The sequence below is a fragment of the Chanodichthys erythropterus genome, chromosome 17 (assembly GCF_024489055.1).
Source record: "Chanodichthys erythropterus isolate Z2021 chromosome 17, ASM2448905v1, whole genome shotgun sequence".
In the NCBI taxonomy this organism is placed as follows: domain Eukaryota; kingdom Metazoa; phylum Chordata; class Actinopteri; order Cypriniformes; family Xenocyprididae; genus Chanodichthys; species Chanodichthys erythropterus.
This window is the reverse complement of record NC_090237.1, coordinates 28,796,983-28,813,014: the sequence shown is the minus strand read 5'-3', so window position 1 is coordinate 28,813,014 and position 16,032 is coordinate 28,796,983. Positions and strand designations below refer to the sequence as shown.

The window sequence follows — 16,032 nt, the reverse complement described above, 5'->3', positions numbered from 1 at the left end:
ACAATTAACATGTAGCCACTTGTTTTTGTGTGTTTCTAGTCATTAATGTTTCATTTTTACTTCAGACCTACTATTTTTGTCACTTCAGTTTAATCACTGAAACATAACTGTATGATTCAATTCACACTGGCTCTGTTATCCAAAACATTTAAGGTATATAAATTTTTATCAGTTCAAATACAGACTGATTTGCTGTACTGATAAGGACCATCAACAGACTTGATGAAATGATTACAGATGTATATGGCATCACAGAGGGTATTGGGCATATATATACAGCAGAGTCTTTCCTGCCACAGAAACAGACCCAAAAGCAGCCCTCACCTGTTTTCTCTTTCTTTATTTCTTTTTTTTTTTTGTGGCTTTGTGTAGAAGCCACAAGTTTTGGACCTGAAAACATGACCCGAGGCACAACAAAACATACTACTATGCAGACTATGGGCTCAAGCTTTCAGATCTTTTTAATATGTATTTTCATTGCCACCTTCATAGTTGGTTTCATTGGAAACTGGCTTGTCATATTTCTGACCGGCTGCAGAATGAAGACGACATTTGGTTTCTCAACTTGCCAATTGCTGACTTTATCTTTATATTATCATTCATCATTCCTTTTTTCTTTAGCCAGTGGTTGAGTTACTTAACCAGAGGTCCCCAGCACGGGTCACTGGGACAGAAACCAGGGATCTTTCCACATGACCAGAGCACGAAGGCATTGTCGTGAGACTTTGATCATGCGAAAAGGATTTCCCCTCGGGGAGAATCCCCTGGTTCTGAGCCACCACTGTAAGGGTCTCATGTGCAGGAGGCCAAAAGGTATCACGTTGGACGCAGCTGCCATCAGACCCAACAGTCTCTGGAATTGTTTTACAGTGAGTGACTGGCCTAGTTTCACCCCTTTCACGGCCGTTAGAATGGCACTCACCCGAGCGGGAGACAGATGTGCCCGCGTCGCGGTGGAGTCCCAAACTACACCCAGATAAGTGATAGTCTGAGCCGGAACTAGCACACTCTTTTTTGCGTTGAGCCTCAACCCAAGCCTTTCCATGTGACGCAGAACAACATCTCGATGCTGGACTGCCAGTTGCTCTGACTGAGCTAAAATCAACCAATCGTCAATGTAATTCAGTACGCAGATGCCCTGAAGCCTCAGCGGGGCCAGTGCCGCATCCACGCACTTCGTGAATGTGCGGGGTGATAACGATAGGCCAAATGGAAGAACCCTGTATTGGTAAGATTCGCCCCCGAAAGCAAACCTGAGGAACTTCCTGTGAGAAGGATGGATGGACACATGAAAGTATGCATCTTTCAGGTCTATCGCCACAAACCAGTCCTCGGACCTGATCTGTGGGGCAATCTGTTTGAGTGTAAGCATCTTGAACTTGAGCTTCTGGATTGAGCGATTTAACACGCGTAAATCTATTATAGGACGCAGTCCTCCATCCTTCTTTGCAACAATGAAGTAGCGGCTGTAAAAACCTGACAGCTTGCTGGAAGGAGAGACCCTTTCTATAGCTCCTTTTTGCAAGAGTGTCATAACCTCTTGTTCCATAACCAGAGACTGCTCGGGGGTCACCAATGTGGGAAGGACCCCGTTGAATCTGGGCGGGCGAGACCCTAACTGTATTCTTTAACCCTTTTCTATAATGAGCAGTACCCATTTCGATATATTTGGAAGGAATTTCCATTCCGCCAAAAAATCTACTAAGGGAACCAGTCTATCGAGACCGGCCTCTGGTGTTTTTTGAGCACTTCTCTCGATGCTCTGACGCGGTGCGCCGGCAAATGACAACCGAATCAAGTGACCGGCCCTCCTCGAAGGGTCGGTGGGGACCGCCGTGCCCTGACGCACACTGGGTGGCAGGGTTGACGGACTGATCCCCAAGCTGTTTGCGGGGGAGCGCGGGCGGCCACGCTCACTTTTTGTTGCGCTCTGTGGTGCTCCCGCTCAGCAGCCTCGGGGGGAATCATAGAGCGGCGGGGGATGAACCTCTGGAACGCCGCTGACTGTTTTTTAGCCTCCTGGAACCTCTCGACGACTGTACTGACAGCGTCACCGGTGAGGCCCACAGGAGACAGCAGCGCGTCCATAAGGGCAGCTTTGTCTCGCTCCCTTATGTCTGAGAGGTTCAGCCACAGATGTCTCTCCGTGGCCACCAAGGCTGCCATAGACCGGCCGATTTCTTTAGCCGTCTCTTTGGTGGCACGGAGAGCCAGGTCAGTTGCCATCCTGATCTCCTGGATACAATCAAATGTGGCCTCCCCGCTCCCATCACTCTCCCCCAGCAGGTCAGCTTGATAGGCTTGGAGCAGCGACATAGTGTGTAGACATGCCGCTGCCTGACCTGCTGCCGTGTATACTTTGCCCACCAAGTTAGATGTAGTTCTTAGCGGCTTGGTGGGCAATGTCGGGGCCTTTAGCGACGACGCCGACTCGGGTGAGAGATGGCCCACGAGCGTCTTTTCAACCCGGGGCATCGCCGCATAACCGTGCTGTCTCAGCCCTATTATATTGCTGTACACAGATGTTTGTGGGCTGTACACACAATGTTGCACGGGCCTCCTCCACGACCTCGACACCTCAGTGTGGAGGTCCGTGAAGAAAGGCAAACCACGACGTTGGGGTAGCCAATCGATTTTTAATTTGGCAACAGCCCTGGTCGCTACCTCCAGGAGCTCCTCATATGCTGGGGAAGAGGATGGCGGGTCCTCTTCCCCAGTCTCAACGCTCACCACATCAACCTCCTCGGAGGAAGAGAGATGAAGCGCCGGTGCCTCTCTCTGGGGGGAAGAAACCGCTACGCGTGCTTCCGACGTCCGAGAAGAGGCACTGGGGCTGGCGGGTAAAGGGCGAGATAAGGCTGGGCCCGTCTCAACCCCCTTCGCCAGCTCCATTTGTGAACCCCACGACAAAAGCCGGCGCTGCGCCTCAGCAGCAGCAGGACCCGACCCGAGAGGAACGCTCGCCGAGGCACCCTCCTCGAAGAGTGCCCAGCGAGATCTCAACACTCTGAGGGTTAATTTTTCACAATGCACGCAGACAGCTCCCTCGAGAGCTGCCTGGACATGCTCGACTCCCAGACAAACGACACACATGTCATGTGTGTCCCCGTCCGGGATGTATCTAGGATAGGGATGCACACATTTCCTGTATCATTTTTCTTCCGCCATTATAGTGTCTTATTAATATAAATGTGGTGTACTATAGCTCTTGTCCTCGGATGAAGAGTTTTTGTCTTTCTCTGATAATAAGGAGACAAACAACACCAAATAAGACAGACAAGATAACATAGAGCGCTTTGTTGAAGACACAGAAGCTAGCGTGCTCTGCATCCGGGTATGCTTTATAGTTTCCTGGTCCGTGACGTCACGCGTCTCTGACGTCTCGCTACGCGATTGGTTAGATTCATGAGTCACGCAGAAGGTTTCCAATGCGTTACCAAGCAGCGTCGATAGTTACCACGAAAGGGAACCTCAGATAAACAACACCCATGAAGAGATGGCGCCAACTCCTGCGAGGACTTCAGAAGACGCAATCATCTGGATCAACATGCACATTCCCAAATTTCTATATATCCTAATTATTAGGGCCCAAGCGAAAATTCGCGCAGGGCCCTCTTGTTCTTCTAAGGATTATTATTAGGGCCCAAGCGAAAATTCGCGCAGGGCCCTCTTGTTCTTCTAAGGATTATTATTATTATTTTTTTTTTTTTTTTTTTTTTTTTTTTTACGTCTTCCGGGGCTTTTTGGGGGCCTTAACATGCTCAAAAACTCTTGAAAATTGGCACACACATTGGAATCCGCGGCCATTAGGACGCCGGAGAGGCTGGTACCCGGGCGTGGCAGGGGGGCTCGACAGCGCCCCCTTGAAAAAAGTCTGAAAATTTGGTCCATATATTAAACATGCTTGCACGTATTAGTATGAAACTCGGTACACATATAGACCTCATCGGGCCGAACAACTTTCGCGCTCTAAGTTAATCGCCACGCCAACAGGAAGTCAGCTATTAAGGGTTGTTTGAAAAACGCATGCTCTGGAATTTGATATACTCCTCCTAGACGATTAATCCGATCGCCACCAAACTCGGTCAGCATGAAGTCAAGACACTGATGATTAAAAATTGCCAGGGGATTTTTGATATCTCGAACGGTTTGGCCGTGGCGAGGCAACGAATTTATGGCGAGAAAAAGGAAACAGGAAATGTGTTATAACGTCTTAATACATATATTGATCTTTATGAAACTTCACGAGTGTGTTCGTTATAGGAGTCTGATCACATGGATGTGACTATTGTGAGTCAAAGTTATAGCGCCACCAACTGGCAGCAGGAAGTGTATCACTTTTTGAAATGTTTTGAGATCACCCTCTTATTTTTACCTGATTTGCTTCAAACTTCATCAGTGTAATGTCAATACACAGCAGATGTAGACCTATGACAGGATTTTTGATATTTGAAATATTGTTGCCATGGCAACAGGTCAAACTGTAATAATATTCTTGAGTGTTTTTGAGGCTCTTAACATGCTTCAAATTGCATGAAACTCGACACACACATCAATATTGTCAACCAGTAGACATGGACAAAGCCATAGAAATGGGCGTGGTGGAGGGGCTCAGTAGCGCCACCTTTTGACAAAAGTGGGGGTTAGTTTTTCCTACAGTCACCAAACTCGGTACACATATTATTCTCATCAAGCCGGACAATTTTCTAATTTACATTCATTAGCTCCGACCAACAGGAAGTCAGCTATTTTGGTTTGAATGTTAATTTTTTGAAAAAACAGGCTATGAATTTTATACTACTACTCCTACAGGGTTTATCCAATTTACACCAAGCTTTTTTTAACTTGTTGCGAACACATTGAAGTTGTTTAATTGCAAACGGATTTTGGATATCTCAAACGGTTTGGCCGTGGCGAGGCAACGAATTTATGGCGAGAAAAGGGAAACAGGAAATTTGTTATAACTTCTGCATACATTGATTGATGTTTATGAAACTTCAGGAGTGTGTTGGTTGTAGTAGTCTGATCACATGGATGTAACTATTGTGAGTCAAAGTTATAGCGCCACCAAATGGCAGCAAGAAGTGTATCACTTTTAAAATGCTTTGAGATCACCCTCTTATTTTTACCTGATTTGCTTCAAACTTCATCAGTGTAATGTCAATACACAGCAGATGTAGACCTATGACAGGATTTTTGATATTTGAAATATTGTTGCCATGGCAACAGGTCAAACTGTAATAATATTCTTGAGTGTTTTTGAGGCTCTTAACATGCTTCAAATTGCATGAAACTCGACACACACATCAATATTGTCAACCAGTAGACATGGACAAAGCCATAGAAATGGGCGTGGTGGAGGGGCTCAGTAGCGCCACCTTTTGACAAAAGTGGGGGTTAGTTTTTCCTACAGTCACCAAACTCGGTACACATATTATTCTCATCAAGCCGGACAATTTTCTAATTTACATTCATTAGCTCCGACCAACAGGAAGTCAGCTATTTTGGTTTGAATGTTAATTTTTTGAAAAAACAGGCTATGAATTTTATACTACTACTCCTACAGGGTTTATCCAATTTACACCAAGCTTTTTTTAACTTGTTGCTAACACATTGAAGTTGTTTAATTGCAAACGGATTTTGGATATCTCAAACGGTTTGGCCGTGGCGAGGCAACAAATTTATGGCAAGAAAAGGAAACAAAGTGTTATAACTTCTGCATACATTAATTGATTTTGATGAAACTTTGGCTTAGCCTTCGTTGTACAAGGCTGATCACATGGATTTGACTATTGTGATTCAAAGTCATAGCGCCACCAACTGGAAGCAGAAAATGTGTCACTTTCAGCATACATTGAGATCACCCTCTTATTTTTACCTGATTTGCTTCAAAATTCATCAGAATAATGTTAAAACTTGGCACATGTAATCCTTTGAAAATGGGAAGGGAGGAGGGGCTCTATAGCGGCACCTTGTAGTGCAGTAAATGTGGAGTGAATTTGACATAGTCCTTTGATGTTTAACCGTTTTAAGTGCCTATTGCCCGCTGTGCACAGTTGCCCTGAAGCCACCGGGGTGGCGGTGCCACCGGGCTTGGGCCCGCCATCGCTGCTCGCAGCTATATTTTTTTTTATTTTTTTTTTTTTTTTTTCCGTCTTCCGGGGCTTTTTGGGGGCCTTAACATGCTCAAAAACTCTTGAAAATTGGCACACACATTGGAATCCGCGGCCATTAGGACGCCGGAGAGGCTGGTACCCGGGCGTGGCAGGGGGCTCGACAGCGCCCCCTTGAAAAAAGTCTGAAAATTTGGTCCATATATTAAACATGCTTGCACGTATTAGTATGAAACTCGGTACACATATAGACCTCATCGGGCCGAACAACTTTCGCGCTCTAAGTTAATCGCCACGCCAACAGGAAGTCATCTATTAAGGGTTGTTTGAAAACGCATGCTCTGGAATTTGATATACTCCTCCTAGACGATTAATCCGATCGCCACCAAACTCGGTCAGCATGAAGTCAAGACACTGATGATTAAAAATTGCCAGGGGATTTTTGATATCTCGAACGGTTTGGCCGTGGCGAGGCAACGAATTTATGGCGAGAAAAAGGAAACAGGAAATGTGTTATAACGTCTTAATACATATATTGATCTTTATGAAACTTCACGAGTGTGTTCGTTATAGGAGTCTGATCACATGGATGTGACTATTGTGAGTCAAAGTTATAGCGCCACCAACTGGCAGCAGGAAGTGTATCACTTTTGAAATGTTTTGAGATCACCCTCTTATTTTTACCTGATTTGCTTCAAACTTCATCAGTGTAATGTCAATACACAGCAGATGTAGACCTATGACAGGATTTTTGATATTTGAAATATTGTTGCCATGGCAACAGGTCAAACTGTAATAATATTCTTGAGTGTTTTTGAGGCTCTTAACATGCTTCAAATTGCATGAAACTCGACACACACATCAATATTGTCAACCAGTAGACATGGACAAAGCCATAGAAATGGGCGTGGTGGAGGGGCTCAGTAGCGCCACCTTTTGACAAAAGTGGGGGGTTAGTTTTTCCTACAGTCACCAAACTCGGTACACATATTTGTCTCTTCATGCCGGACAATTTTCTAATTTACATTCATTATCTCCGACCAACAGGAAGTCAGCTATTTTGTTTTTAATGTTAATTTTTTGAAAAACAGGCTATGAATTTTATACTACTACTCCTACAGGGTTTATCCAATTTACACCAAGCTTTTTTAACTTGTTGCTAACACATTGAAGTTGTTTAATTGCAAACGGATTTTGGATATCTCAAACGGTTTGGCCGTGGCGAGGCAACGAATTTATGACAAGAAAAGGGAAACAAAGTGTTATAACTTCTGCATACATTAATTGATTTTGATGAAACTTTGGCTTAGTCTTCGTTGTACAAGGCTGATCACATGGATTTGACTATTGTGATTCAAAGTCATAGCGCCACCAACTGGAAGCAGAAAATGTGTCACTTTCAGCATACATTGAGATCACCCTCTTATTTTTACCTGATTTGCTTCAAAATTCATCAGAGTAATGTTAAAACTTGGCACATGTAATCCTTTGAAAATGGGCAGGGAGAAGGGGCTCTATAGCGGCACCTTGTAGTGCAGTAAATGTGGAGTGAATTTGACATATTCCTTTTTTGTTTAACCGTTTTAAGTGCCGTTTGCCCGCTGTGCACCTTTGCCCTGAACCCCCCGGGGTGGCGGTGCCACCGGGTTTGGGCCCGCCATCGCTGCTCGCAGCTATATTTTTTTTTTTTTTTTTTTTTTTTTTTTACGTCTTACGGGGGTTTTTGGGGGCCTTAAAATGCTAAAAAAATATTGAAAATTTGCAACCACAATGGAATACGCGGCCATTAGGACGCCGGAGATGCTGGTACCCGGGCGTGGCAGGGGGCCTGACAGCGCCCCCTTGAAAAAAGTCTGAAAATTTGGTCCATATATTAAACATGCTTGCACGTATTAGTATGAAACTCGGTACACATATAGACCTCATCGGGCCAAACAACTTTCGCGCTCTAAGTTAATCGCCACGCCAACAGGAAGTCAGCTATTAAGGGTTGTTTGAAAAACGCATGCTCTGGAATTTGATATACTCCTCCTAGACGATTAATCCGATCGCCACCAAACTCGGTCAGCATGAAGTCAAGACACTGATGATTAAAAATTGCCAGGGGATTTTTGATATCTCGAACGGTTTGGCCGTGGCGAGGCAACGAATTTATGGCGAGAAAAAGGAAACAGGAAATGTGTTATAACGTCTTAATACATATATTGATCTTTATGAAACTTCACGAGTGTGTTCGTTATAGGAGTCTGATCACATGGATGTGACTATTGTGAGTCAAAGTTATAGCGCCACCAACTGGCAGCAGGAAGTGTATCACTTTTTGAAATGTTTTGAGATCACCCTCTTATTTTTACCTGATTTGCTTCAAACTTCATCAGTGTAATGTCAATACACAGCAGATGTAGACCTATGACAGGATTTTTGATATTTGAAATATTGTTGCCATGGCAACAGGTCAAACTGTAATAATATTCTTGAGTGTTTTTGAGGCTCTTAACATGCTTCAAATTGCATGAAACTCGACACACACATCAATATTGTCAACCAGTAGACATGGACAAAGCCATAGAAATGGGCGTGGTGGAGGGGCTCAGTAGCGCCACCTTTTGACAAAAGTGGGGGTTAGTTTTTCCTACAGTCACCAAACTCGGTACACATATTATTCTCATCAAGCCGGACAATTTTCTAATTTACATTCATTAGCTCCGACCAACAGGAAGTCAGCTATTTTGGTTTGAATGTTAATTTTTTGAAAAAACAGGCTATGAATTTTATACTACTACTCATACAGGGTTTATCCAATTTACACCAAGCTTTTGTAATCTTGTTGCTAACACATTGAAGTTGTTTAATTGCAAACGGATTTTGGATATCTCAAACGGTTTGGCCGTGGCGAGGCAACGAATTTATGGCAAGAAAAGGGAAACAAAGTGTTATAACTTCTGCATACATTAATTGATTTTGATGAAACTTTGGCTTAGTCTTCGTTGTACAAGGCTGATCACATGGATTTGACTATTGTGATTCAAAGTCATAGCGCCACCAACTGGAAGCAGAAAATGTGTCACTTTCAGCATACATTGAGATCACCCTCTTATTTTTACCTGATTTGCTTCAAAATTCATCAGAATAATGTTAAAACTTGGCACATGTAATCCTTTGAAAATGGGCAGGGAGGAGGGGCTCTATAACGGCACCTTGTAGTGCAGTAAATGTGGAGTGAATTTGACATAGTCCTTTGATGTTTAACCGTTTTAAGTGCCTATTGCCCGCTGTGCACAGTTGCCCTGAAGCCACCGGGGTGGCGGTGCCAACGGGCTTGGGCCCGCCATCGCTGCTCGCAGCTATATTTGTTAATATGTAATTCATTTTTCCAGGAGCTCATTGCTTCTACCTTCAGTTAAACTGCTAACAGTGATTGTAAATTAATTGCCTAAATTATAACATTATTTGCTAACTGCATTCTTTAAATTGTAATGTTGACATGCATTCTCTGTAAAGCTGCTTTGAAATGATATGTATCGTGAAAAACGCTATACAAATAAATGTGAATTGAATTGAATTGAAAGTTTTTTTCTTGGGTTCTGTTTCCTTCCTATGTTTAGTTTCTGTTCCCTTTGCTCTTGTTGTTAGTTGGCATATGGTTACTTATTGGTTAATTGACCGTTGTTCAGTCTTGTTTGCTTCCTCATTTAACCATGTGTTTAAAGTCAGCATTTTTTTTTTTTTTTCTGGTCCTGTTTTGTCTTTATGTTTGTAAACTTATGTTTTTTTTTTTATTTATTTATTTTTATTTATTTATTTTTAACTAATTTTGCTTTAGTTTAGATCCTCATATTCCCTTGCCTGTCCCATGATGGTAGTTGTATTTCATTTTCATGGGTTTCTCAAGACCTCAAACAATCAATAGGCCCATCATTCTGAACTAATGTTTGTTTTACCTATAAAGAACTGAAATGTATTGATATGTTTGTTTTTGCTTTACAATATTGTTTGAATAAATCCAATGTGGAAAAATCAATAAACTATTTTTTAACATAAAAAAATTAAAGGCAACTCTTGAAATATTAAATATTAATGACTACATAGTAAAAATAATTTAGTGATTTAGTTATTTCAAACTTTTTTTTCTTTCTTTCTTTTTTTTTTTTTTTTTTTGTGGCCATAACAACACCTTTATAGACTGTTCAGACAATAATATCTTTTTTTTTTTTTTTTGGTCCTCATCTACGATAAAAGTTAAATGACCAATATAATTGTTATTTCAACTTGAAAACACAGGTTGAAACAACTGCACTATTTTTCATGGGTTTTAACTTCCATGTATCACGAGAACGAGACTGAAGCAGACTATTCGGCCTCCATCCAGTCTGTTTCCTGTCCTCGTGGTGATGATTAGGCAACGGACACCTTCACCTCCTCGGGAAAGTTCATTATAATTAATAAATGATAATCAGAACAAATTATTATCTGAATTAGATGAATTGTTGCAGTTTTTGCATGTATATCCACCTGTGGTTCTTAGAATGACGGCACATTTCAGCAGTTCTTGCTAATAAAATATCTTGATAAACAATTAACATATAGCCACTTGTCTTTGTGTGTTTCTAGTCATTAATGTTTCATTTTTACTTCAGACCTACTATTTTTGTCACTTCAGTTTAATCACTGAAACATAACTGTATGATTCAATTCACACTGGCTCTGTTATCCAAAACATTTAAGGTATATACATTTTTATCAGTTCAAATACAGACTGATTTGCTGTACTGATAAGGACCATCAACAGACTTGATGAAATGATTACAGATGTATATGGCATCACAGAGGGTATTGGGCATATATATACAGCAGAGTCTTTCCTGCCACAGAAACAGACCCAAAAGCAGCCCTCACCTGTTTTCTCTTTCTTTCTTTCTTTTTTTTTTTTTTTGTGGCTTTGTGTAGAAGCCACAAGTTTTGGACCTGAAAACATGACCCGAGGCACAACAAAACATACTACTATGCAGACTATGGGCTCAAGCTTTCAGATCTTTTTAATATGTATTTTCATTGCCACCTTCATAGTTGGTTTCATTGGAAACGGGCTTGTCATCCATCAGCTGCAGCATCCCTTTCTTCACTGTGAATGTGTTTCCTGTTATGTTTCTAGTCACATATGAATTTTTAGTGGGCTTTCTCATCCCCTTTCTGATCACTGCAGAAATGAAATTTGGTACACACATCTAACAGCCCAACACCTACAAAAAAGCCCCTGGGTGCAAAGTTTGTAAACCCAACAGGAAGTCAGATATTTTGAATTTTCTTTGCAAAATTTGTGCAGTTTTTGCCATTTCCAGACGTTGTACTTTAACAAACTCCTCCTAGAGCTTTAATCAGATCAACATCATATTTAGTCAGTCTTATCTAAAGGCTTTATGACGTTAAATTGTGAAGATCTAGAGTTTTTACTGAAGGGTGTGGCCGTGGCGGCCTTGCAAAGTTCAATGTTTCGCCATGAAACAGGCAGATGTCCGATCTGCCCCAAACTTCACATGTTTTATTAGAGTCCTGACCTGAAGACATCTTCATTACAATATTCAGTTACAGTCATAGCGCCACCTGGGGGCAACAGGAAATTACATGTTTTACACTGTGATTAACTCCTCATAGAGATTTAACCAGATCAACATCATATGTTGTCAGTCTAATCTTAAGACCTTAGCAATGATAAATGTCAAAGATCTTGAGTTTTCGTTGAAGGGCGTGTCTGTGGCGGACTGACAAATCTGATGTTAGTCATGAAAGAGGAAGCTGTTGTAACTCAGGCATACCTATGTCTTATCTGCCCCAAACTTCACATGTGTGATAAAAGTCCTGTCCTAAAGACATCCATATGACAATATTCAGTTAGCTATATCACCACCTGTTGGCAGCAGGAAGTGTGGCACTTTTACATGATATTAGTATCTTGATTAATTGATTGATTGATTGACCTGATCTTATAATGTCTTGTAGTCTCTAATAGGGTTTTACCAAAAAATACAAAATAAAAAAATTAAAACAGCATGTGTCAATTACATACTTTTATTTTTTATTGTTTTGTGAAATTGTAGCAAAAATGGAAGTGCTCTAACAACAGTTATTAGCTGAATATATTAATAAATGACAATTGACATTGAACATAAAGAAATAAGGAAGTAAAACACAAACTAGAAACACAAAATAAATGTATGCCTAATGAAGACCAAGTTCCAGTAAAATATCTTCACAATCCTTGATGATGTCTTTAAATACATCATTTTGGTGTGAGTGAATGGCTGTTTTTTTCTTTACAGATGATGAGGTTGTGGGGAGTGACAGCAACTGAAATACACAATTGAGTTTAGAGTTACAATTGAGTTAAAGAGATAATTATGTTTATTAAAGCTAAAAGTATTGAACTGAATTGACAGTATGAGCCCTTTACAATGTTTAAAGAAAAAGTCACGGGATAGCTTTAATGCTCGTTTGTTTGTTTCCTTGTTTGTTTGATTGAACAGAGCTGGTCACACCTATGTGTTCTGTTAAAATAATAAAAAAGAAAAATACATGATTGGTAGAAAATCAGTTATAATTTGAAAGTTAAAATTAACTGAGATTTTAAGAAAGAAATCATTTACCTGTTGAGAATGTACAGTCTGTGGCTGAGCTATCCATGATGTGGCTTTGACAGTTACAGATTTGAAAAACAAAAATGAGGGAATAAAGAACCCTAAACTCTAACACAGAGAACCATTTAAGCATATAAAGGGTTCTTCAGGACCATACGGTTCTTATGTGTAAAGAACCTTTAAATAACCATCGTTTTTTAGAGTGATAGCCATCTGTGATTCTTAGAATGATGGCAAACTTCAGCAATTCTTGCTAATGAAATATCTTGATAAACAATAAACATGCACACTTGTCTTTGTGTGTTTCTAGTCATTAATGTTTAATTTTTACTTGAGTTCAAACATAGCCTACCATGTTTGTGACTTCAGTTTAATCACTGAAACATAATTTTATAAGTCAATTCACATTGGCACTGTTATCCAAAATATTTAAGGGATATACATGTTTTATCGGTTCATACAATTAAATTGAATTCTAGCACCATGCTCTATGTTTGAGCTACAGGAACATTCTGTGGCAGGAAAGGTTTTGCTGTACATGCCCACTTCCCACTGTGATGCCACACTTCTGTAATCATTTCATCAAGTCTACTATAGATGTATATAGCCTATAGATGTAGTGCAGGGTTTGCTGTCTGGTATAAAACCTTCTGTCAGAAAGACTGAGAAGACATACCAAGATCAAGACTCGGCTTTTCCCAGTTCATTAACAGCTCAAAAATGGGTAAGAACTGAATATGTGTATTATATTTTTTAAACGCCTCTCAGAACGTAGTAAAACGCTTAAGATACAGAAAATACACAGTGATAATATAATATAATATAATATAATATAATATAATATAATATAATATAATATAATATAATATAATATTCTTTAGTCTGTATTTAAATGTATCTCATGAATACATTTGCCATAAAGTTTAAAAATTTGCTTTCTCTCTCTCTCTCTCTCTCTCTCTCTCTCTCTCTCTCTCTCTCTCTCTCTCTCTCACACACACTCTCTCTCACACTCTCTCTGTTACTTTTTTAAATAATTTATAAAAGGGGGATATTATTTTTCACATTAATAAAACTGGACAATACATAATTAAGCACAAATGTTAAATTACAGAATAGGAAATTACTAAATAAACTTTTTGTGCATGCAGCTGCATTTAAAAATATAATCTATAACTGTTGGAATGACAGCATTGCAATGTTAGACTGAACTGCATTTGGTCTTCTTTATTCAATGTGTTTGCGTTCTGTATTGCATCTAAAGATCAATTCACACAACACCAACAGACATCAACAGACACTTCGTCGGGTTTTGTCGGATCAATGTGTTACCCGTCAGACTCTGTTGCCATCTGTCGGTGCTTGTTTTCGCCAACTGAACATGCTGAATCGAAATTATAATGTTTGATAAGTGAGTTGCTGTAATCTGGTGACTGTCGCCGTTGGTCTGCGTCTGTCAGTCCAGTGTGAATTGGTCTTTTTCCACAATTACACTTTAAAAACATTAAAAGGATAGTCCACCCTAAAATTGTTTACTCACCCTGGTGTTGTTCTAATACTGCATGCCATTCTTTCTTTTTTGGACTACAAAAGGAGAATTTTCAAAACATCTCCAGTTTGCGCTAATCCATAATGACAGTGTCATGATCACCATCTGTTCCTGTTACAATCCTGTCTGTTCCCGGACTACACTTCCCACAATCCTCCCTGCCAGTCACATGTTTACTCTACACCAATCACCTGTCGCCACATACAGCCATGCACACACTCCTCACTAATCACTACACCCAGCTGCAGCTTATTACCAGGACTAATAAAGACTCACACACACACCACCTCACAGCGAAGTCTTGATTCCTAGTGACAATTCTGAGCGTACCTTGTATCCTGTCTGCCTGTGTTTGATCTTGCCTGTTCCCGTGTATTGACCCGTTGCTGCCTGTCCTGACCCTTGTCTGTTATACTGTTCTGTGAATGATATCCGCCTGCCTCGATCTACTGCCTGTGCCCTGTCTATGATTCTGCCTAACCCTCTGCTGTAACTGTTTGCTCCTGATTTACCCTGCCTGTACGACCATGCTTACTTTTGTAATAAAAGCTTGCAAATGGATCTCCGCCTCAGTCCCGCTTCGTTACAGACAGTGTCTAGTTTTTTTTAAATATACACAAAAGTATTACATAATGTGCAAGCTTTTTATAAAAGCTTGATGCTAGTTGCTATTCACTGCCATTACACAGTTGTTGTTTTTTTTTTTTTAATTCACCATTTGTGATCCGAAAGAGAAAAAGGGCATACAGACAACATAAATTATGTGAAGTACTGTAGTACTGTACATTTTTTGTTTTTCCTCTTCTGTCGGTGTGTTTCATTTTGGTGTTTCAGAATATTTGCTTTGATCAAGATTTAAGAACAACAAAAAGGTTTTATTTTAGGTTCATTTTGGTGTGTGAAACTGAATGCAAAAATTATGTTGCACATGAAACACCAAAATGTTAAGATGATGCATCAGACGATGACAGTCAACTCTATTTGGTTTCTCAACTTGGCGATTGCAGACTTCATCTTCATATCATCCATGATGATAATTCCTTTTATTGTCAACTTTTCATCCTTAATGTATGTTTTCTCCATGATCATATCACTAAACCTGTTTGCTAGCATTTATTTTCTCGTAGTCATCAGTCCGGACCAATGTTTGTGCACATGGATGGTTGTTTGGGCTCAAAATAACCGAACTGTACTGAGAGCCAGGATCATCTGCTTGATTGTGTGGGTTTCATCCATCAGCTGCAGCATCCCTTCCTTAGTGAATGTGTTTCCTGCTAAGTTTATAGGCATATGTGTATTTTTAGTGGGCTTTCTCATCCCCTTTCTGATCATTGCATCTTCACACATTGCTGTTGGAGTACAAATCAAACGCCTCAAAACGCAGCAGCACAGGTCGTACCGGGTCATTATCGTTATCATCCTGATTTTTTTAAATATGTTGCTTTCCATTCCATGTTTGCAGATTTTGTGTAAAAAAAAAATGTATAATATTAGTGCCAGTGACAGAAAAGTATTCATGACAGCATGTGCGTTCAGATTCTATCTGGTTTTTCTAAACAGTTGTCTGAACCCCATTCTCTACGTGTTCATGTGTGATGAATATAAGAAGAAGCTGAAACAGTCTCTGCTGCTGGTGCTGGAGACGGCATTTTCTGAAGAACATTTAACCTTTAGAGGAAGGCAGATACAAAAGGATGAGCAGAACAAGAAAAACACCTTTGGGTCGTTAGATATGTAG

At 40.5% G+C, this 16,032-nt stretch overlaps 1 protein-coding gene across 1 annotated transcript; it reads left to right on the top strand.

Annotated features, from left to right (window-relative positions):
• The first annotated feature begins 227 nt into the window (after positions 1 to 227).
• On the top strand, positions 228 to 16,032 carry LOC137004218 (C3a anaphylatoxin chemotactic receptor-like). Its single transcript, XM_067364406.1, has 3 exons — positions 228 to 258; positions 373 to 550; positions 15,264 to 16,032. The coding sequence occupies exons 1-3, from the start codon at positions 228 to 230 to the stop codon at positions 16,030 to 16,032; spliced, it is 978 nt and encodes a 325-aa protein (XP_067220507.1).

Bases quoted from the DNA above. Each gene is read 5' to 3' on its own strand.
- LOC137004218 (XM_067364406.1), top strand. From the start codon at position 228: ATGATTACAGATGTATATGGCATCACAGAGG. The intron at 259-372 runs GTATTGGGCATA...GGCTTTGTGTAG, and splicing joins TGTATATGGCATCACAGAGG to AAGCCACAAGTTTTGGACCT. The intron at 551-15,263 runs ATTTGGTTTCTC...TCAGACGATGAC, and splicing joins GGCTGCAGAATGAAGACGAC to AGTCAACTCTATTTGGTTTC.